General features: G+C 44.0%; 9 protein-coding genes across 10 annotated transcripts in view; 7 read left to right on the forward strand and 2 right to left on the reverse strand.

The window, feature by feature from the left end:
• Positions 1-12483, reverse strand: part of LOC108031352 (uncharacterized) — a 28667-nt gene extending 16184 nt beyond the window's left edge. Inside the window, exon 1 of the mRNA XM_017104622.3 lies at positions 12371-12483. The gene's annotated coding sequence lies outside the window, so the exon portion shown is untranslated. The remainder of the gene's footprint in view (positions 1-12370) is intronic.
• LOC108031357 (ubiquitin carboxyl-terminal hydrolase 46) lies at positions 1677-12483 on the reverse strand. Of its 2 annotated transcripts, none has more exons than XM_017104627.3 (2): positions 12371-12483; positions 1677-3314 (listed from the first exon to the last, which is right to left on the reverse strand). In XM_017104627.3, exon 2 carries the CDS (start codon positions 3101-3103, stop codon positions 1832-1834), a length of 1272 nt encoding a protein of 423 aa, XP_016960116.1. In that variant the 5' UTR covers positions 3104-3314; positions 12371-12483; the 3' UTR covers positions 1677-1831. The 2 variants fall into 2 exon arrangements, with proteins under 2 accessions (XP_016960116.1, XP_016960117.1); XM_017104628.3 differs by lacking the exon at positions 12371-12483 and adding an exon at positions 3405-3507.
• On the forward strand, positions 6552-7143 carry LOC108031004 (uncharacterized). The gene is made up of 2 exons (XM_017104204.2): positions 6552-6566; positions 6631-7143. The coding sequence occupies exons 1-2, from the start codon at positions 6555-6557 to the stop codon at positions 7042-7044; spliced, it is 426 nt and encodes a 141-aa protein (XP_016959693.1). The 5' UTR covers positions 6552-6554; the 3' UTR covers positions 7045-7143.
• On the forward strand, positions 9220-10185 carry LOC108031358 (uncharacterized). The gene is made up of 2 exons (XM_017104629.3): positions 9220-9339; positions 9400-10185. The coding sequence occupies exons 1-2, from the start codon at positions 9328-9330 to the stop codon at positions 10144-10146; spliced, it is 759 nt and encodes a 252-aa protein (XP_016960118.1). The 5' UTR covers positions 9220-9327; the 3' UTR covers positions 10147-10185.
• On the forward strand, positions 10247-10891 carry LOC108031360 (uncharacterized). The gene is given in 3 exon segments (XM_017104631.3): positions 10247-10361; positions 10424-10541; positions 10544-10891. Coding segments are annotated over 3 exon segments (351 nt in total). The 5' UTR covers positions 10247-10349; the 3' UTR covers positions 10765-10891.
• Positions 11289-11986, forward strand: LOC108031359 (uncharacterized). Its single transcript, XM_017104630.3, has 3 exons — positions 11289-11381; positions 11444-11520; positions 11582-11986. The coding sequence occupies exons 1-3, from the start codon at positions 11364-11366 to the stop codon at positions 11847-11849; spliced, it is 363 nt and encodes a 120-aa protein (XP_016960119.1). The 5' UTR covers positions 11289-11363; the 3' UTR covers positions 11850-11986.
• Positions 12484-12902: 419 nt separating the features above from the next.
• On the forward strand, positions 12903-15110 carry LOC108031356 (neprilysin-1). Its single transcript, XM_017104626.3, has one exon. The coding sequence runs from the start codon at positions 12975-12977 to the stop codon at positions 15033-15035; it is 2061 nt and encodes a 686-aa protein (XP_016960115.1). The 5' UTR covers positions 12903-12974; the 3' UTR covers positions 15036-15110.
• A 108-nt stretch (positions 15111-15218) lies between these two features.
• On the forward strand, positions 15219-17723 carry LOC108031355 (neprilysin-4). Its single transcript, XM_017104625.2, has one exon. It carries the CDS (start codon positions 15562-15564, stop codon positions 17650-17652), a length of 2091 nt encoding a protein of 696 aa, XP_016960114.1. The 5' UTR covers positions 15219-15561; the 3' UTR covers positions 17653-17723.
• Positions 17724-17831: 108 nt separating this feature from the next.
• On the forward strand, positions 17832-20358 carry LOC108031354 (endothelin-converting enzyme homolog). The gene has a single exon (XM_017104623.3). The coding sequence runs from the start codon at positions 18091-18093 to the stop codon at positions 20320-20322; it is 2232 nt and encodes a 743-aa protein (XP_016960112.1). The 5' UTR covers positions 17832-18090; the 3' UTR covers positions 20323-20358.
• The last annotated feature ends 2521 nt before the right edge of the window (positions 20359-22879 follow it).

Here is a 22879-nt window from a genome sequence, read left to right on the forward strand (position 1 = left end):
GTGTAGGGTGTATTTTAAAAAAGCCAAAAAATATATTTTTTAACCCAACCACAAGTTATTTTTGTAATACTCATTGTCTCTTAAAATTCCGAATTTAGTTAAATAAAAATAAAACCTATCATAAGAAAAAAAACAAACCTTAGTCACTGTGTCATTGAAAATATATTCATTTTTACATAACATTTTAACTCTTATTTAATGTAATTATTTATTTGTATTACATAGTGTTTGTTAATCAATTTATTGATGGTCACAAGGTCGGAGTAATAGGCGGTAATATAATATAATTGACTTGACCACAGTTGGTGTTGAAAATAAACCAATATTACCATTTATAATTTATAATAAATTGCTTTAAGTGAATGAAAGGTTGTGGGTTAATCAATTCGGATGTTGGTTGCAAACCCCATCCCATCAATTAAAGCCAAGTCAAATACACTTCACTCCACGCTTAACACACGTCATTAGGAAAACCCATAAATATGCCTCCAGGCTCGCTTTCCGTTGAACCTGTTCAACTTGCCCACCATCTCTCCGTGGGTTTGGCGTTGCTTAACGATGTCATTTGCCAATGCATAGATAACTGGCCAAGACAACACCACCACCAATTGCATGTGAAGAGCCTTGAAATTTACAACAATAAATAACACAAAAAGATACAAATTGAATCTCCGTTGCATCGCCGAGTGGCTAAGTTATTTCACTTGCATAACCAACGAAACTGTCAATGTCAGTTTTCTCCCTGGCAAAAGGAAATATGCTCATGTGAAAGCTTTTTCCATTATCTGTGGATGAATAGATTTGTTATGCAGATGTACGCTTAAGACACCACGAAAATGCAATCAGCAAATGGATAAAAACCAATGGCATTTATGGGGAAATGAAAATAATCGAATTTATTAACCAAGACCTCTAAAAAAGTTATGGACATTGTAGTTTGATATAGTATCCCTAAGTGTTCGCAACATAATTACAAATTAAAACCATTCAAAATTGTACTAAAAAATGGAAATGTCAGTTTACCGGATTATCAAAGTGAACTTCTGGAATAATCTAACATTTCGTAACATTACGACCTCAATTCCCATTTCGCACTAATAACATTTACTCATTGTTCTAACCGGATTCCAAAGCCTGCGACGTGTCACCCAAGATCTAATCGGTTAAGTAACACTTCTCAAAACTCCAGACAATTGTAGAGCTTGATTTATGCCTTGGGTCGCCGGGAATTAGCATATTCCCAACCATTGAGCAATGTTGCATATGGATCACGTGCTTGTGGCGACGTGACTAAGTGTGCGACGATGCCGATCCGCCGGGTCACAACCCCACCCTCGAGCATCCCGGATTGGCAATTGTTGGCGGCAAACCACCTGTGTGACCGGTGGTGAGTTCCCTCATCGGCTCGCGACCCATCGACAATTTGGCGGGGGGATTTCTGATGAAATTCAACGATCGCCGGTTACCTAAGCGCGCGGCCAGCGTCTCGTAAATTACCATCTCGGACCCACAATGAAACCGCTTTGGCACGGGAAATCGCCCATTTGTTTACGTGCGCCCCGGCTCGCGATTGGCAAGCCCCCAGGTGACCGAGGTGGGTTGACTGAAACGGCGCAGAGATTCTGGCCCTGACTGCCACCGAGGCTCACTGACCTAGAGCAATCCACGCCAGCGCGTCTCTTTAATGATCATCTTTATTGATTTGACTGTGTAGTATGTATGCGTGGATAAGATAGTGAACGACATAAAATTTTGGGCTTAGCTCTAGCGCTCTTTCACAGGAGATTTGAAACTTTCAACTTAACTGCTATTAGGAGATAACATAAAAGCATTAGGCGCAGTCCCGCGACTGATAGAACAGTATGTAGCCCGTCTCCGAGGACTTGTGTATGTCCGAGGTCAGACCGTAGAAGTCCTCGATGGTGGAGGCCTCTATTTTGTCCACCATATCATCGTCGAACAGCAGCCACAGTCCGTGGCTCTTCACAATGGATATATAATGGCCCCGATTCGGCCCGGAGCCGCAGTGAATGACCACGGCGGTCAGGTCGTAGAGCCTGTCCGGGTTCACTGCATCGTCCGAGGTGTTGAAGAGCCGCAGTTCCAGTGGGAAGACGACCCGGTGAGAGACCTTGATGTGCCTGTTGAACTGCTCCATGTACTTGAAGCGCTTGAGGTGCAGGGCCAGGATCATGGGCAGCTTCTTCACCCGCATCCGCTTCTGGGCCTCCTGGTAGCTGCAGCAGTTGTCGCACTTAAACTTGTTGTCCGAGCACAAGGTCTCCGTGTTGCTGAAGCACCGCAGACAGTGCGTAATCGAGGTGTTCTGGTCCACGTCCACCTGCAGATCAAAGAAGTTCTCGTCCTTGCTGCTCACCGTCTCGCAGTTGAGACACCTGGTCTCCGAGGTGAGTATTCCCTGGAAGATCTCGTGCACCCAGGTGGGCTCCGAGTTGGCCCCGTTGGTCCCTGTTCCATTGCCCGGTGCAATGGGAGTTGTGGTGGCCGTCAGACTGCCACTGGCGTCCAGGACACTTGTTGTGGCATTCAGTGATCCCGTGGAGTTGCTGCTGTTCCCGTTCGAGTTCGTGGTCGAATTGGAGTTGGAGTTCGAGTTGGAGGTTGAGCTGGACTTGCTAGCTATGCTGCTCGCCATGGCACTTGGGGCTCCGCCGGCATTCGATTTAGGGTTTCCGTTGGTGGGACCTGCATTCCGCTCGGCCAGAATGATCTCGTTGATGTGGTTGATCAGGAAGTTGAGGAACTCGTGGGCATCCTGCTGCATGTAGTTGTCGAACTCCTCCTTCTCCTTGCGCAGCCGCGTGATGAACTTCTTGGGCGCAATGGAGCCCACCTTCTTCTTCTGCGTGGCAATGCTGTAGAAGAGGTCCGCCAGGCAGGAGAGCAGCGTCTCCTTGGGCCTCTTGTTCTTGGCCTTGTACTCCAGGACCTTCTCGCGGAACGGCTTGCAGAAGTAGAGGGCCTGCAGTACCGAGTTGCTGTAGCAGGTGTTGCCAAAGTTCACCAGCCCGAAGTAGTGCTCGTTGGGCGGGAACAGGTCGGAGCCGATCTCCCGCTCCAGCTGCGAAACGTTGGCGCCCATGCCGGCACCAGGAGCTGCAGCGGCACACCGGTATAGAAATGACCACACCGTGGTTGCTTTGATTCAGTCGTCCTAGTCCTCGTCGTGGGTTATACTTATTCGTTCGTCAGGATCGCGCGGTCTTTTGGTTAGAGCATTTAAGATCTGGCCTACAGAGTTTGCTTTCAATATTAATTTGAAGGGGAGGAGGCGCAAAACACTTTTATACTGTCTGAAAATAAATAATTTTGAAGAGGGGATACACGTGAGTTTGCTTCGCATAACACAAACAACAGAAATTAAAAATATCTTTAATATTTACTTTGCTTTCATCTTTAGTGTGGTTATCTTTTCGATTAGTGTTACTTTATCGCTTTTTGAATTTCGATTTGGCGACACTAAAAACTAAGCAAATAATTGTAAAACTAAAATGCGTAAGGAAAAGCAAATGAAGATCTTCAAAGATTCAACTCTCATATCCCCTCTCGAAAATTATTTTTGATCTTGGGTGTTTTGCATTGGATTTACTTTTTGTTTTCGTAATTTATTTTCGGAGTTCACTGAGGAAAAAATCATTTAAAATCAAGACTTAGGAATTTCACAAGTACATTTTACCATAATATCTTATATTAAAGAAGCACTATATTGTTTAAGTGTGTAAGACGTAAAAATGGTGTTAAATTTTTTATTATCTTATTAGTTTAAAAATACATAAAACAGAATTAAAGTTTGGATTTTATTTTATTTTTCCTCAGTGCTTAGAATTCAGACAGACAGAATATATTGCAAGAGGTTCTAAAAATGGCCATGACATTTACTGGAGATCGAACTTTTATATTAAATTTTATTGACTTTTCTTTATTAGCTTTCATGGCCGACTTTGAAATTTCGTGCAATATTATTTGCGTGCCGGAATGTACATAAACTCACGATGATTGAGCACAGTTTTTTGGTAAATTAACAATCATAAAAATATTTTTTGTGTGGTGTCCAAAGTCCATGTGTGAATCAAATTTGAATATGCTGAGATTCTCATGTAATCCGAACCGAAAGATATGCAAACATTGGTGTGAATCAGCACGAACAGCTGGTTTTGATTTCACATTAGCCCGCCGAAGCCGGCTCTCAGGGTGAATTGGATCGGACGCCGGCGTCTAGACATCGAGATGACGGTAAGGGCTAAATATAGTGTCAATTTTATAGACCGTAATTGGAGAGTTCGGTGATTTTTCTGTGAACCGATAGATGGCAGTTGTATGGGAAAATTCCGCATGCCACGCAACGGCCGGAGCGGCGAGTGCTGGTCGTGTGCCATGGGCGATGCACCCGCCGCACGCTCGCCGAGAATCGTATAAAAGCCACGGCGCTCGGCGCTGCAAACTTACAGATACGACTACCAGACAGCAGAAGAAACATCAACCAGCCAGTTAGCACGAGAGCCCAGCCAGCCAGACAATCCTCCCAAACTTTGGATGAGCAGATCCCTCCCAGCTTATACAGCTGTTCTTCGAGGAGCACCGACACATCAGTACCAGGCGCCCTTGGAAAGGAATTTCCCGCACCGTTCGTAGGACCAGCCGCGTTGGCGCATTCTTATTCATTCCTGTCTAAAAACATCAATGCCGGCAACGGAATTCAAACGGAACCAGTAAATAATCTATCAGCCAAACTGCTGAAGATTTTAGTTTAAGTGTCCTTTTAAGCAAAGTAAACCAACTAAGTTTCCCGACTGACTATCCCTAAGTGATTACGTTTTAAAATGTATTGTAATACCTATTACTGCCAATAACTTAATGGCATTGTTCCTATAAAATGTCATTATTAAAAACTATTATACAACATTGAAAACATCACTGGTCTTGTGATAATAAATCTTTCAAGCTAAAATCTGTACTATGGTTTTAATTGGATCACGGGAAGATGTTGATTTCACCCCAGTTTTAAGGGGATTTTTCCAGCCACTTATAATAATTCTATCTTATGATAACTACCAATGTGGATCACACCTAGTTTTGTAACAGATTCCAGTGCCTTTTTTCTGGCCCACTAACTATGGTAATCGAAGTCAAGTATGAGTTCCTTAGGATTGCCTGAATACATCAATTATACAAATTGATTCGCTTTTTGCGACTTATTTTTGTAAAAACAGGTAAATCTAAATTATTAAAGGAGAATTCTGAGGGAGGAGTTCCTAATAATATTATTGATTGCTTTTCGTTACATAACGTTATAACGCAGTTTAAGAAAATCCCCATGCGTTTAAGGGAAATTTTGTCAATTAATTTTGGATTATCAAATAAAATATTTATATGTACCAACAATAAAAACTGGAATATTATTTTACTGAGAAATTATCTAACTGGGAGGGGAAGCCTTAAACTGTGTAATAAAAAATAACACAAATATTTATTTTCGGTGTTTGTATACTAAACTGAACATCTAAAATAAGCTACTGCAGTAACCTACAATATACTGCAATTATCCATAACTTATGTATTAATATTTTTCTAACCCAAACTGGAAATAACTCATTCAACGAGAGTATAAATCAGGTTGTTTACATAAGAAATATGTTTGAAGAAGGCTGCAATTATAAAGTGTTGCTGAACTAATCGAGCTCATTCATTATTTTCCAAGCTAGAGTTTATGTCACTAATTGATAGAATTTGCATCTTGTTACTATCAAATACTGCACACTTTAAGAAAATTACCAAATCAATATGTATTGATATTTAGTTAGACGTTTCAATAACAATATGAGAAGTTTATAAACATACAATATTTTGCATTCAAATTAAGCAATATTCTATAAAATTCTTACTGACAATCGCTTTAACGAAAACTTAGTTATGACTAAATTAACGTCCACATTGTTTGCAGGCAAAAAATCTTAAAAATTTAACATATCTAGTTTTTTGTCAAACCAATTCACAACATCTATGTACTCTAGGCAAGAGTATAAAAAACGTGCTTCGTTTGTTTACCTTTAGAACAGGCTTAAGCACCTTAGTAATGACTAGTCACAGCCACACTCATGACTCACGACGCGTGCCACCGAGGGTGGCAATATTACCAAGAAGTAAGCTTGGCCGAATTATCAATTTAATCGTTACTATGATACACCAACTTGTTCAAATATATTCATAATTCTCATCCAGTGAATCAGCTTTCAAGACTGGGCTATCGAATATGGGTTGAAATTAATAACCCCCGTGAGAAAATCTCATTCACAGTTATAAATATAGAGAAAATCAGTGAGGCTTAAGCTCAAGCCCCAGTAGTAATCTAAAAAAGATTTTCCCAATTCAAACAACGCCCATACAATATTACTAGATGGTAGCCCCACTTTAAAAACTATAAGCTGTGCGAACGATCTGTCTACCTGGGTAATTTTATGCATTGCTAACAAGCAGCGCCACGTCGATATAAAACTATCTACCGAGTGGAATTCCATAACAGACCAGAACTGAACATGCAGGCAATTGTAAGTATCGATGACGGTCAACCCTGTAATCTCTGAGGATATTAATATCACTTTATCGTTACAGTTCCTATTGTGCGTACTCCTTGCATGCATTATCGTCTTGGTGAAGTTAAGTTGGGGCGTTGGGAAATTGGATGCCCAGGACTCAACCACCTCAAATCCCCAGATTGTACTCCACAAGGACCCGTACTCATCAACTGAGTGGTTCAAGGACGTAATTAAGCATAGGACGAAGGATAACGACTTGAATACCATCAGTGAACAAGAGCTTGTGAAGTCAAAGGCACGAATCCAAAAACTTTTATCTATTCTAAGACGACAACCAGCAAAGGATATACCAGATAACTTTGGAACCACCAACGAGCCAACCAATGTCCAATTTACAACCGTCAATTGTAATCCAGTTCTTGAGGAGAACTGCGGTCCGGAGTCTATTGGAACAAGACTAAGTGCCACTTTACTAAAAATTCTCGCATAAGATATTTATTTATGTTTCTTTATCAGAGCCCACTCAGAATGAAACCAAATTAATCATTAGGCTAATAATTTATTAAACACATGACAATACTGAACTTTATTTCGACGTGGCTCATTTGATTTATTTTACGTGATTGAAATAAATTTAATAATCTAAAAGCCGTAATTTAACTCGCTGCGATGCTTTCACACGCAATAGAGAGTTCAATCATACACATCATTATCATTTCATAATCTGACATCTAGAGCAGATTAGATATAAAATGAACTTCTGGCGGGTTTAAGCAACAGTATCGTTGTAAAAATGAGATTGATAGTGAGTGTTGATATAGTTGAGATTGCAAATAACTAGGAATTTTTCTATTTCATTTAGAATTGTATCCTGCTTCTTGTGCTGGCCACACTTTACAAGTCACATGGCCTTAAAGAAGAATTGGAATTGAAAAAAGGACACCCGAATGAAGAAGCATCTAAGCTTTTAATTTCTTTGGGGAATTTTCACTCAAAGGATTCCTCAACCAGTTCAGGAACTTATGACAAAAACCCTTTGGACCCTTTTCATATAATGCTAAGTGTTTCTGCACTAAAAACTCTCGTTCAAACGAATTCCTAAGCTTAGGAAACTAAAAATTCTGTACAATAGCTTTACTTTCGGAAAATCCTTAAAGTACTTTTTAAAATAAATCTAGATACTTGAGCCAGTTTTTAATTAGTCAATCTAAATAGGAAACTTTCTGTATACCAACTACTACTACGTTCAAAATAAAATAAATTACTTTCAAGCGATTGTTTGTGTGTGACAAGCAAAAAATATAAAATATTGCAAGTAAATCGAATTGAAATACAAAATTAAACCAAAATAATTCTATAAAGATTATAGTTTGTTTAGAGAAAAGTAGCTTGATACACAGTTCAAGAAGCCTTAAAAGAGATGGATTGGGGTTAATTCTATTGATCTCTTAAATTGGGACTGGTACGAATTAGTTCAAATCTATAAAAGCACTCGCTTTTTAAGGTCGAATTTAAAGACCTAAAAAACATAAGAATATCTATTAATTTTGGCTTGATTGATTTTTTTTAAACGCCTCAAAGTATGTCTCAAATTCTATCTAACCTTTTAAACCCGTTTTAATATGTAATTGGTATATAAGCAGAATGTATAAATAAGTGGATTTGAACTAAGAGCGAGTTCAGTATAAAAGCAACAACCAGACAATTCTTGGTTAGTATCAAATCCGACATGAAACTAGTTGTAAGTATTAAGTAAATCTACAGTCCAGTTTGTGAATAGTGCTAAAATAGTATCCTATTTAGATTGTATTCGTGCTTCTCGGCTGGGTCGCCGTTGCAACCTCCGTTGGCCTAAACCAGGTGATATCAACGAAACCCTCAACGGATGAACAAAATAATAAACCGTCGTCTGAGGAGGTGAAACCGAGTGTTAAACAATGCAAGCCCGTTGGGACTTCAAATGTCTTGCCCATCAGTACAGTTCCTTCAAAAGACGCCATCGCAGAAAGACGGTTAGCAAGCTCTACGGAAAGTAATATACTTTTCAAAGGCACTTCCACCAACAGCGCTTTCTTGAAAAAACTTGTACCTTTACCAACTCATGAACCAAAAGTAGCTACAAGCACGACCAAAGTTAGCTTGGAAAACGGAGATCAACATTTGGATGATTGCGAACCCGTTCCCGAGGGATTGGGATCAAGATTGGATGCTCAAACTCTAAGAACACTCGTTACAAAGCACTTACCCCAAAGAATATAGTTTATTTGAAAATTTTCTTCTGTATAAATACCAATAAAAATTCGATTTTGACCCGAGCAGGTTTTTAGAACGACATGCTGCTTTAAATAGATTAAATTTACTATTTACTACTAACTTATTCTTGTAGTCTTGACTTCAAAATGCTACAAAACTATTCAACTATATATACTTGACTTTAAAGCCAACAGAGGTGCCTCCTCGTGCTAAATACGAATTTCCCAAAGGACCACCGTTGATGGTCAGACTCCAAAAACGCTTGTTATGAAACTTTCAATAAACTAAAAGCAAATTTAAAAAAAAAAAATTAAAATAAAATAAAGAAAGAGAACCAACTGTATAAATACAAAGAAAAAATCGCTATTGACCTTAATTGATTCCTAGAACGTCATGTGGTTTTCATCATAGTCCATCTAAACTTCTAAACCCGTTTTCATAGAGCTGGAGGAAAATCTCACGATCGAGTTCAGTATAAAACCCACTGCCTGACAGGTTGAGCTTTAGTATCGATTCAAATATGCAACTGAGTGTAAGTAAGCAATTAAACGGGATTGTATTGTGACATAGTTAATAAAATTATCTCATATAGATTTTACGTGTATTTGTGCTGCTTGGCTTGGCCGCCGTTGTGAATTCATATGGCACAAGCCAACCGACTTTGATGTCATCAAAAAATCCGGAATCTGATGACAACTATGTTGAGCCTTCGTCCAAGGAGGTATCACGGAATTTTAAGCTATGCAAACCCATTAAGACTACGATTAAGGAGCTAAATGAACTGAGCAGCAGTACAAATATACCCGAAGACGACACCACAAGACGGATCGTTCCATTACCTACTCTAGCACCCAAGACCCTTGAGACTGCGAGCTCGGAGCCAACTAAAGCGCCCATTAGAACTACCCTTGAAGACGCTATTATAAGAAAGTTGGTTCCTCTGCCAACTATTGCTCCCACTTTAAGTACAACGGACCCCAACGGTGGAGAGTTTGAAGAACGGAGGATTGTACCCCTACCAACTCTTAAACCCACCTCTACAGAAGGCACTTCGGAAATCGTTGGTGAAGAAGATAACATAAATGTTCCTAGCAAGGGCATAAGACGCTTAGTACCTTTGTCGACAAGATTACTGGAAATCTTCAAAGAAAACAGGGAAAATGCAAGAAAACTTGTACCTTTACCTACTTTTAAACCGACTTCCACCACAAGCACAACCGAAGTCAGCTCGGAAAACAGTGACCAAATTCCAGATGATTGCGAACTTCTTCCCGAAGGTTTGGGATCCCGATTAAATGCTCAAACTTTGAAAACACTTGTTAAAACGCAAACTGGTTAAATTTAATAAAAACCTATGTACCTTCAGGGAATAATTAAATATTGTCTTTTTATTGTTTTTTAAACGTCACAAAGTATATGTCATAATCTTTCTAAGAATCTAAACTGGTTTCTATGTACTATATACCTGAACGTATAATATGCAAGTCGGACTCAATATAAAATAGACTGACAGAGAGTTATGGCTTCAGTATCAGAATAAAAATGCAACCGAGTGTAAGTATCCAAGGAATTTCATTACAAAATAGTAACTACCAACCAATCCATTTTATATATAGATCCCTTTTCTCCTCCTTGGCTGTGTTGTCTTCGCTAATTCTTTTAGCATCGACCTGGGATTTTTAAACCCGTTGCGGTTATCTGGGGAGTCTGCAGTCAATGCAAACTTATGTAAACCTGTAGTAGTACAACTAACAATCCTGGAGATGTCACTACGAGAAGGTTTTTGGTACCCTTACCGACCCTGGCACCATCATCCACCTCAACTACTACTCAAATAAAAAGTGGAATATACGATAAAAATGTGCCTAACCCAATGGTTGAGTGCGGACCCGTTCCCATAAGTGTTGGACGACAATTGGGTTCGAAGTTTTTAAGAATATTTGAATCCTTGGTCTAGCAGGAGCTACTCAACACATTTGAAGGACACACAAATAAAGCTTATAGATGGCTTATAATTCTAGTTTCGTAATTTTCCCTTGGGTAAAGAAATATATTATAACTTTTCTATAAACTACTCTCCCAAACCCAGAAAGTTTTTTAATTTTGGAAACAACCTCGAAACGATCAGATTTCCAGCATTTCCCAGAGATTTTCCCGGAGCTTTGATGACACAGAAACCCCCAAAGACTAGACGCTCCAATAGAGGCAATTACTGTCAATCAGTGTTGTCGGGGGCAATTATTAAATCCAGTCAATAATCGCAAGTCCCAATACCTATGGAAATAGTCACAGCACGATCGGAGGAAACCAGTTTCGGGCGTTTGCTGACAGCACATCAGAAAAGTCAGAAATATCATAAATATCTCTCTCTATATCTGTCCGAAGAATAAGTGGTGCAGAATCGCCAGATCAAAAACTCTCAGTTGCAATGTTAGCGACCGGTTTAACTAGTTCCGTAGTATAGACTGCAACTATTGCAAGAACACAAAACAAATAAATATCGTAATCGCATCAGGGATTTCATTCATTCAGCGCATTTCAGCAAGTTGAATTAGAATGATCAGAGTCAATACGGTAAGTAAAAGTTCTCAGAAAACAACCTGGAGTAAACAAAATAAGTCCAACAAATTTTCCAGTGCTTGGTGGTGTTTATATTGTTTATTCTGTACATCGATCGGAATCATGGGTCTACCACAGTGCTCTACGAGTTCCAGTGAGTGTTTGATCGAACATCACTTTGCAAATATAAAAGTACTTGTCATCCTTATACGTAGCATTAAGGAGGTATACGGAACACGAGATGAAAAGGGTGAGCTCATGGATAACTCCGAGGAGTCTGGCAAGGAACCCGAACTGATCATCACGGGCAAACGCACATCCTCAACACTTTTCAAGGGCATTGAAAAGAACTATGCCTATGTGGAAACGGCCGTCTATAAGGCGGATGACAATGGCTACCATGTGAAGTACAACTATTCCTTAAATCCCGTGGAGTTGGACCCTCGCCTCAATGGACAAACACTAAAAAGCACCATTGGCTAGGCGGCCCATCAAGTATTAACTTAGTGACTAAGAAGTAGCTGTAGTCATGCCACTTTATTTATTCCATCTCCATGCAGACGGAAAGTGAAAAGTTCTCGCAGCGCCGTTGCAAATAATAAATCGAACTTTGAAAGCAAGTTTGTGGCAAACAGTTAATGGATTCCAAGCGGATGACAGTGCAATAAGTTATGGCCCTAGGTCTTGGCTTTGTCCCAAAGGGCCCACTTAGCCATTATAATTTACGAGTGCAGAAAATATGTGTACTTATATAGGATTTACAGTTGCGGTCAATATGAAACTAAACCTATACGATGAGAGCTCTAAAAGTGGAATATACCAACTTGGAGGTTTGTTTTCAGTTCCCAATTTATATTGCATGCTTTTAGGCACGTTCTAAAGTGATTTTTGAGCACAAGAGATATTTCGGACCGCACAGAATATTTAGTTTTTAATGAAATCGATATATATATTTAATACCGCAACTGTTTGTGATATGTGTGCTTAAAAAAACTATCCCTTACCGTGTGTGAAGTTTCCTTGATGGCTGTTGTCTGGTGATGATTGCTGGCTGGCAATTTCTAGTCAATTTCCGTGGTAAAATGTTTTTAGAAATCTAGCTTGAGGAAAATTTCAATCTGCAATTAGAGGAAGAAGCAGGGGGAATCATTAGAATTACGGCACGAACGAACTAAGTGAGCACAAACAAATTTTAATTATCCACTACAACTACAGGATGATGATGAGTCTGCCCCAACCTTGGGCCCGGAAAAGTCATTAGCTCATTAACTATATGAGTACAGACATATATGTATAAGAGTCGGGGGCTCCGCGAGCAGCTACCTTGAGGGTCAAGTGCGAATACAGCCCACAAAACGCGATTACAAGATGCGGGAGAAAAAGAGAAATAGATGGAAATGAGCACTCAAATTAGAATTTTAGGTCACTCGCGCAATTGAGAGGCTGAGCAAATTCACTGCATCGGTTAATGGGACTAATTAACCAATCAAGCGGTCGACGATAAGCCTCTGTTCAAGTCAAAAATCGACGCATCTCTCGATTCCCGCTCAGTTTCGTTTCGGCAATCATTCGGATCACACGGGAAAAGTCGCTATACCGCCGCTGATAATGGTCTATCAACCGCTCCGACTCCTGCTGGGAGTCATCCTCCTTTCCATCTGCGTATGTGATGCTTCTCTGCCACATCCTTTGGCTGCAAATTACACCTATGACATCCTGCGACTGGCCAAAGCGGCTCACATTAAGGCTTACATGGGCGAGGACAAGGAGGAAGCTTGTTCCAACTTTTACAACTACGCCTGCGCCAATTGGCCACGTTTGCATCCTGCTCGTTTGTCCAGCCAGCGGACCAATTACCTGGAGGAACTGCAGGAGCTGTATATCAGGAAGAGCGCCGAGATGCTCAAGAGTGCCACAAGAGGTGCTGAGAACAGTGCCGATCGGCAGTTGAAGAACTTCTATGGCTCGTGCCGCCTCCAATCCAACGACAGCCGATCCCTTTTGGCTACCCTACAAAATGTGGCTGACTTCCGAGGTGGCTGGCCAGAGATTCGAGTTCCATCCTGGTATCAGTACGAGTACGATTGGCTGCAGGTGGTGGCCAACCTGAAGCGTAACCTTGGCGTGGACATCTTCATAGGCTTAAATGTGATTCTCGACTACAAGGAGGAGAAGATGCACCGCCTGAAGATCGGCGCACCCGAATTCCCCATGTCACGTCGCCACTACTTGAATGACCACTTTGAAGGCACTCGGGAGCTCTACGAACGTTCTATCGAGAAGAAGCTGAAGCTATATTTCCCGGGACAATCGGAGCACTGGCTGCGTGAGGTGTCCTCTCAGGTGGTCCAAGTAGAGCAGCAGCTGGCCAAGGGATTGCCCCACAATGCCGCGCTCACCCTGGAGCAAACCACTCGCCAGAGGTCCGCCGCCGAGATGAAGGCCGCCTATGGCAGCTTTGTAGATGTGACCCGCTATTTGCAGCTCATTTTCAACGACAACCTTTACATGGATATATACGAGACACCCGAGGATTATTTCTCCAATCTTGTGGATGTGATAAGGGAAACGCCCAAACTGCAGCTGGCAAACTATACGATGTGGAAGGCTCTGGAGGCTTTGGATGCTGCTCGAGTGCCGCCCTCCCAGCAAACGGACATTTGGTGCGTCCAACTGGCCCAGCAGTATTTCCCCCATCAGCTGGAGAGTCTGTTCCACCGCAACTACAACCACATGCAGATGATCAATGAGCTGCAGTCGACATGGTCGGATATCAAGCGAGTCTTTCGCGAGGATCTACAGGCCTCGGAGCGTTTACTCTGGCTTACGTTGGAGACCAGGCAGAAGGCCATCACCAAGCTGGAGTCCTTGAAGCTGCAGTTCCGAACCCACGACGACAACAAGTTAATCCGCCAGATGCACGGGCTTGACCTGCACCTGGATCACTTTTACCCGAACTTAGTGAAGGTCCTCAAGTGGAAGACGCAGCGCGGTTTGGCCAAGTTAATGGAGGAACCGGTTGTCGAGGATGAAGTGTACAAACTGCCGCACTACGAGATCCACAAGAATCGCATCCAGGTGCCAATCACCTTCCTGCAGGCGAGGTTCTTCTGGGATCCCGCCTATCCCAATGCCCTGAAGTACGCCACTTTGGGTGTGCTCCTCGCTCGCCAAATGCTCCACGGATTCGATGGCGTGGGCAGGCGTTACGACTCCTATGGTTATCAAAACAACTGGTGGGACAACACCTCGGAGAGTTCGTATTCCCGACGCACCCAGTGCTTCCAGGAGCAGTACGCCATCTTTGTGGAGTACAAGGGCAAGCCCGTTCACGATAAGGATCTGCTGCGTCGAATTGTGGCCGATAATGGTGCTTTGGATATCGCCTATCGGGCCTATCAGCAGTGGCTGAAGAATGCGGCCGAAACTCCGGCAATCTACCAGCGGGAACGACTTCCGCTTCTCGATCACGACAACAATCAGCTTTTCTACCTGGGCTACGCGCAGCTGTACTGCACCGATTACCCGGAATCTGTGGAGCACTTCGACGAGCTTCCCGAGCAGCTGCGGATCAACAAGGCGCTGTCCAACTCGCAGCCCTTCACCAACGCTTTCGGTTGCACCAGAGAGGATAAGCTGAACGCACGCTTTAAGTGCACCCTCTACTGAGAGAAGAATATTTGCCATCCATTTTTAATAGATTTAAACCACCAGTCTACGAAATAAAAGCTATGTTGCACTTTTCATGCTTTTGTTTGAGGTTCTATCTAAAAGACAGTTTCAAAAACGATTGAATAATTGGCTAAGTTGAAGATCATGAGGGTCACAATTTGTATTGCGTATGGAAAACAAGATTCGTCTAATTTTTTTTGTCGAGTCAGCTAAAATAAAATAGGTAAAATATTTCGATTTATAGCTTCACTTTAAAAATTCTTCTAAAAACAGCTTATAGAAAGTGCCTTGATCGAGTTATGCAAGTATTTCTGAGTGAAATATGACTCAGATGAGTAACGCTCTGTGATGCTTACAACATTCCCATTAGTTTCTGGAAGCCAGTCTCTTTCTCTACCCGTCACACTCTCTTGAAGTCCGATAACCCCCAGTGGCCCTTGGACATATCAACTCGGACTCTCGGCTGCCTGAATGCGATTGCAAATGTAGAAGGCAGTCGAATGCTTCACCGAGCTCCGGCAGCATGTCGGACGCTGTTTGGACGACAGTTTTCCTGTGGCTCCTCTGGCAGCCACACCTCCAGCAAAATGCTTGGGTTTCTGGCGAGGATTCTCCGCCGCCCTTTCAGCGGATCTACCAATCGGAACAGCCGGTGCGTCGTGCAAAGGCACACGAGATGGGCAGTCATGTGAACAAGAGTGTCGATCCCTGTGTGGACTTTTATGCCTATGCCTGTGGCAACTGGAAGTCAACTTCTACGCCAGAGGAGAAACTGCAGCAGCAAACGGATCGCGAGCTTCTACTGCTCCTGGAGGAGGCGGTGAGGAGGGAGGACAGCGTCATAGCTCGACAGGCCAAGGAGTTCTTCAAGTCCTGCGTGGCGGCACAGGCTCAGCAGAGCCAGCAGCAGCAGCAGTTCCTCAGCGAGTTCATCTCCCAGAACGGAGGTTTCCCAGCGGTTCCGGGCGCCCAATGGGCGGTGCATCATCACGACTACGACTGGCTAAGTGTGCTCGGTCGCCTGAGGCTCCGCTATGGAATGGACATCCTCATCGGACTTCGCGTGGGTTACAACTACGGCAATGTGAACGAGAACAGCTTGTACTTAAGCGAACCCAGCACTATAATTCCGCCCGAGTTGTGCACCCGAAATCGCCTGGACATCAGGGACTCCATCTACGAACCCCTAGAGCTTCGAGTGGCTTCCGAGCTCAAAACTTGGCTGGCATTGGGGCACAAGGAATCCGGTCGCCTGGCCGCCGATATTCTCAGCTTCGAGCATGAACTATGTGGCGCGATGCAAGGTGAACCCCTTTATCCCTGGGATGGCGAAGAGCAACTCTACGTGGCCAACTATAGCCGCAAAACGTTGAATGAGTTCTCAAATGCGTTTGAACTCGATCTGGATTCATATGTAAGGGCCAGCTATGACCGGGAAATATCCAAGCCCGTTTACATGGCAGCACCGGAATACTTTCGCCAGCTAAAACGCACTGTGGGTGCTCACAATATCAGTCTGGTGGCCAACTATATTATGTACCGAGCGGTGTCTTTCCTGAATTTTCCCCTGGATGATCGGCCACAGTTGAGAAAAGGACAGTGCCTGGAACGCACAAGAGAACTACTGCCGACGGCTTTGGGGGAACTGTATGCCCGCCAGTTTGGGACGGAAGATAACACCACAGATCTGAATAACCTGTTTGACAAACTCAAGACAGCTCTGAGGCAAAGTTTGGGTTCAGACTGGTTGGTAGAGGGCAGCCAGCGGGTGGGTCAAGAAAAGCTAAGGAACATCAAACTACAGATGTCGAGTTACGAGCGCCCATTGATCCTCAAACTGCAGCTGGAGCGCGGAAACTATTGGCACAATCTCCGCCAGCTGTTGGGAGCGGTTCAGTCGCACAGAAATAACCGCCTCTTCGAGGAATTCATGCCGGCTCCCTCGGATCCCGTGGATGCTTTTGAGGCCAGGGTGCGCCTGCGACCAGTTCAGCGACGTTTGGATATGGGATTGGCCCTGCTGCAGCCTCCAGCCTACGATCTCCACTATGGCCACGCCCTACGATATGCCACCTTGGGCGTTAAGCTGGCACAACAGTTGGTAATGGCTTTCGACGATCCCCACTGGTCGGTGGGACTGCTCGAGCGGGACAACTGGGATGGCCAAACAGCCTGGGAGTATCACATTCGAAGCAAGTGCTTTGCCCGCCAGGTGGAACACTATTTGCGAACCAATGAGAGTGCCACCATGCAGCTGATCACGGACAGTGGAGCCCTCAATGTCGCCTTCCGGGCCTATCTAACCTGGCTGGGATTCCAGGAGCCAAACAACGACTTCAGTAAGCTGACCAAGGAGACGCTGCCGGAACTTAATTACACGAACACGGCTCTTTTCTTCGTGGCCTATGCCCAGCAACATTGTAGTCTGGAGGAGATTCGGCCCAGAGATGACCAAGGAACACCGGGGGGATTCCTCTACAGCGCACGGCAGAATCACTCCTGGACACGTCTGCAGGTGAACGGTCCACTGCGCAATTCAGCTGAATTCGCACGGGAATTCCGGTGTCCCATTGGCTCACCCATGAATCCTGCCAGCAAGTGCACCATATACTAAGAATAAATTTATTAAATAACTTCTCATTGAAAAATTCTATGGAAATTGAAAATAAAGCAAACCTAAACAAATTGTTTGATATCTTGGTATAATAGACATATTCTCGATTTGCTGAGACTTCTATACTAATAATCGCGAAGCCTTCCCTTTCTGGAAGAGCTAGAAGGCTTAGGAATTACAACATTCGCTAGCTTGATAATAGAAAAGCCTTGTCACCAAGCGACCGTTGATATTTTGCTGTCAATGCCAAGATCTCGTCGGCGAGGACGTGTTTGTTTACTTCTCTCGCGGATTTCCGAGCTCCAGTGGGTGCGATAACCCTCAGGGACTGAGAGCGAACTTGACCCAGTTCTCCCAGGTTCAAGCCCAGCCTGGAGATGCTTCCGATCCGTGGCTTATCAAGCCTCCAAACAGCTCAGTCGATTTTTTAACGCCAAGATGAGAGCTACCAGAAGCGCTTGGTTGAGTTTTCTGCTCGAATCGCTGCTCCTCCTTGGAATCCAGCTTTGCGATGTGACTGAGGGCCGACACAACGGCATGACTCGCCTGCAGATGAGCGGAAGCTTTCAGGATCCGCGTGAGGAGCACATGGTGCGCCAACAAATGGCAGCGACTGTTCAAAAGTACATGAATCTAAGCGTCGATCCCTGTACGGATTTCTTCGAGTACGCCTGCGGTAAGTGGGGTGGTTATCACAAGCGGCAGCTTCGCCCGGGAGAGTTGGCCACCGCCCAGCAGGTGATGGAGTCCAAAATCTCAGAGCAATTGCAGCAGCTCCTCACGCAGCCCCTTCAACCACAAAATCATCCGAATGGCTACAGTGGTCTCAGTATGGCGAATGTCCGGAAAGTGCGATCCTTCTACGAATCTTGCGTGGCCGTGGAAGCGAATGCTCACGAAAGGCGTCGTTTCCTGATGAAGATCCTCAAGGATAACGGAGGACTGCGCAATGTGCCCAACTCCAATTGGCAGCACAACCGTCAGTGGGTGCAAACTATGGGTGAATTAAGGAGGAACTACGGATTGAGCATACTTCTGGGATTGGATATTGATCTGAACCTACACAATATGCAGGGGAACAGCATATACCTTGGCGAGCCCAAGCTAACCATTATCCCTAAGGAGCACTGCAATGCCCTGGTCACACGGGTGGCCCAAGTGAAGGATGAGGTTTATGAACAGGTGCAGCAGCAGGTGACGGACAACATGCGCGATTGGTTTGGCTTGGAAACCGGCGAGGCGGCTCGGTTTGCCGGAGATATCATCCGTTTTGAATTTGAACTGTGCAAGCAAATAGGAGTGCAGGATATTCAAAAGACCGAGGAGGAGTCTCAACCTCTGGGGCCAGCTCCCAGCTCCTACGGAGCACGCTCGCGAACTGGCCAAGAGCGTTTGCGTCGCCAAAAACCGGGTGTGACCCTGATCCAACTCACCAACGATATGGGCAATCAGTTGGACTTCAAAATGTTCGTAGAGGTCACTCTAGAGAGTCGGTACGCAGCTGAAGTCTACATCCGCTCCCCGGAATACATACAACATTTGGTCAGGACAGTCAGGGCCAACAACCGGATCACCGTTGGTGGCTACATTATGTACCTAGCCCTCAACGAACTGAATCAGCCGCCGGAGGCAGCTCCATCGGAACGTGCCCGCCAGTGCGTCCAGGTGACGCAACGCCTCTTTCCCCAGGTCCTGGGTGAGATGTTCCAGCGCCATGTGCAGCGCGATAATGCCAAACAGGATTTGGACGATGTCTTCAACGATGTGATCAAGGCGCTCGAGGAGCAGTTCCGTGTGGAATGGATGGACGAGAACGATAGAAGGGCCGCCAGGACGAGATCTTCGCAATATCGATTCTCACTGCCGGACTACCAAGCTTTAGATCTCTCCGACTTGCAGTTCCAGAAAGCGGACGACTACTGGCGTCGATTGGAGATCGTTCTTAAATACCAATCTCATCAGCAGTTCGAACGTCTAAAAGGCAACAGTTATGGGCAGGATGGAGAGGGCTTGGAGGCCTTTGAGGTGAGAGCTGCCCTATCTCCGCGGCAGCAAATGGTCCTGGTGGGATGGGGTCTGCTGCAGGCTCCCTTCTACAATCCATACTATCCCAGGGCACTGAAATATGCTCTTTTGGGCCAGCGATTGGCCAGCGCATTGGTTCAGGCCTTCGACGACGAGGGATGGAACCACCATCCGCAGGCGACGTCCCAATGGAACGAGCTGACCATGTCTGGCTACCGCAATGTCAGCGAATGCCAGCGAGCTCAGTACAGCAGTTACTTGTACAATGAACCTGGCGAGTTCCGGAATGCCACCAGACTAAGGGAGATCATTGCCGAGGGCAGCGGTCTTAACTTGGCCTTCAACGCGTACTTGGCTTGGCTGGAGCAGCAGAATCCCAATGCGATGCGCCTACTTCTGACCAAGGAAACGCTGCCGACGCTGAATTTCACCAACACTCAGCTGTTCTTTATATACTTCGCACAGACTCGCTGCTGGGCCAAGAATAACCAGAAAGCCGTTCTGGAATCGATGCCCCTGATGCAGCACACACCCGAGAGGTGGGATGTGAATGGGCCGCTCAGTAACTCCGATGAGTTTGGGCGGGAATTCGGATGTGCACTGGGCACACCGATGAACAGTGGAGACAAGTGTTTGGTTTACTGATCACGAGGAGACGGAAATAAAATACTTGCAAAGTAAGTCAAGAGTGGAATTATTGATTGGAGTGTGGGCCGCTTTTCTACGGTGGGTATACAACAGCTAGGGACTGTGTTTAAGAGGCTCGTAAGGCTGCCATTGATTGCATTAACCGAGATCTCTTTAAATAGTAAGGCCCTTGTGGTTCTCGCTGCCTCGCAGATTTTGTGTCAATCGAAGCCCTCGAACACAGCTCGACGTGTCTGCGGCCTGGTCTGGGTTTTAAGCACTCGAGCACGCAGAGCTCAATTCAAACCGATTTAGCAAGAGATATGCCACTCGTTTTTACCCATCCGTCGGATGTGGGCAGCTCCCTCGACCTTGAACCGTCTGTCATTCGATTGCCCATGACCATATAGGACTGAGCCACACGCATTTCCGCTTAGTTTAACATGAAGCTTACCTGCAAAGACAAAAGAATACAAGAGAATTATTAGCAAAACTCAGCGGAGGTTAAATAAAAACAGTACTTATACACACATTTAAATTGAAATCGAGGAGGCACCGTCTGACCTTTTATTTCAAATGCATAGTTTTATTGAACTTATTAAGCTAATTTACTGATTCACCTTTATTGATCTCAATTATAAATAGGGACAGCCAAACAATGTGCAATAACATGACATAGCGAATTCAAACTGTATCTATTCTTTATAAATAACTTTAGTTTTCTTTTATAAAGTTGCATTTACCTGCATAATAAGAACAATAGTTCTTTCCACTTATATTGACATTTTTTATGGGCAAGACGTGAAAGTATTTCATGAATGAACGTACACGTTTACTGTTCAGAATCATTTTGCGACCTAATTTTTAGCCCATGTGCGAGATTTCGCAGTCAAGCATCGCATTGACTCCAAGTGGAGCGGAAGTGCACCATGGCCGGTGCATAATATTCTGTAAGCTCTTGGAGCGTATCATCAATTAGAGCTATGCAAAAATGGCATACAATTTTTCGACTCGATGCGTCATGGGAGAAAAAGACCATCGCCATAATTAATGGTGGAAGTTTTGTAATCGCTTAAAAAGACACGATAAAAAAGAGAAAACCAAAACCTAATAAAAAAGAGCCAGCAAAGTCATTTTCAATTCACATTCGTAGGAAAAAGATGCATGGTCTTGGGTATATCATTACGGGGCCCCACGAAACAAATGGGAAAAATGTTCGCACAACGGCCATAAAGTGACGCGGAATTCCATCCGAGTGTCTGCCCCCTCTGCAGCCCCAAAAACCCAAGACCCCACATGGCCCCCGGGCACCTTTAAGTATCTCGCTTCCCCCACAATTATCAGAGTTTGGCGAGACAAGAGCCATCAAATCGGCGTCGTCGGCTCCGTTTGTTGCTGGTTAATCAGCAAAAAGAGAAAGAAATGCCAGAAACGGAAGCTTCGGAAAAGCCAATAACCATAATTACCAGATAATCCAGAAAAAGTAACGATGCTTAGGGGCTTTGTATATGGTAATCAACGGGTGGGTTGTTGAACTGTCACCGGTCAACTGTTTTTCAGTGGGTTTTCTGGGCCCAAAGAATCTTGTTTATGAAGAACAGCCTTGAAACACCTACACATTTAAGAGGATTTAAAAAAAGGTGTGGTTCCCCTTGGATCCTTTCCGGTTTCTATGCTTCTTTTGAAAGCGGCTTAATGAGGCTTTATTTCCCAGCACACTGGCCGAGATTGTGCATAACTTATGCAACATAATTCCACAATATCATCGCCGGCAAAGACTCTTAAGGGCCATAAATTGGACAACGAAGCCAGCCCTAAATGAAAATGTGAGAAAAATACCCAAAACAGCGGCGGACAGAAACGAAACTAGAAATAAACGCCGCGCACGAGTCAATTTGATTAATCAACTTTACAAAGTCCCCAATAAATCAGGCACAAGTATTTAAACAAGACAGACGCTAGGCAAATGACCCAGTTTCCTGCCCCCTATCTATCTTTCTATCTATCTGTTTGCCTGACTGCCTGTGGGTCTTCGAGTGGCATTACCAATCTATGCCAAGTGACTCCAAAAAACAAGCGGCCCAAAGACGCCAAACTACTGATTCCCCCGGGCACGTCTGCTTGTTCTTTTATAATGCTTGAGGAGCGATTCCATATTTCATTCACACATATTTAACCCAAATTCGAAAATGTCTTTACATTAGTTTCCATAAAAACAAATAGCAGCGGACGAGTGGAATTACCCTAACAAAGTGGTTCTACACATGTCGTGAGGCATTCCAACAAATTGATCTTGAATGTGGCCAAGAGAATAGACCAAACACCGATCGATGAATGGCCAGCAGGTGTGCCAGTGAAGGGGAAATTCTTTTCGGGCAAATGAAAACTCTTTGCAGGCAGTAAAAGTGATGTGAGTGATATCCAAGCACTTGACGGCATGGACAGGTCTTGGTATCTTAACCACTTCTCATAGACAGATAAGGGGAGACTCTGGGATCTCATATATCATATGAATCTGGGTGCAAACACTTTTGTAATTTAAAACTGTTTATGTTATGTCAAAAAAAACAGCCGT

Source organism: Drosophila biarmipes, chromosome 3R, assembly GCF_025231255.1.
Source record: "Drosophila biarmipes strain raj3 chromosome 3R, RU_DBia_V1.1, whole genome shotgun sequence".
Lineage (NCBI taxonomy): Eukaryota > Metazoa > Arthropoda > Insecta > Diptera > Drosophilidae > Drosophila > Drosophila biarmipes.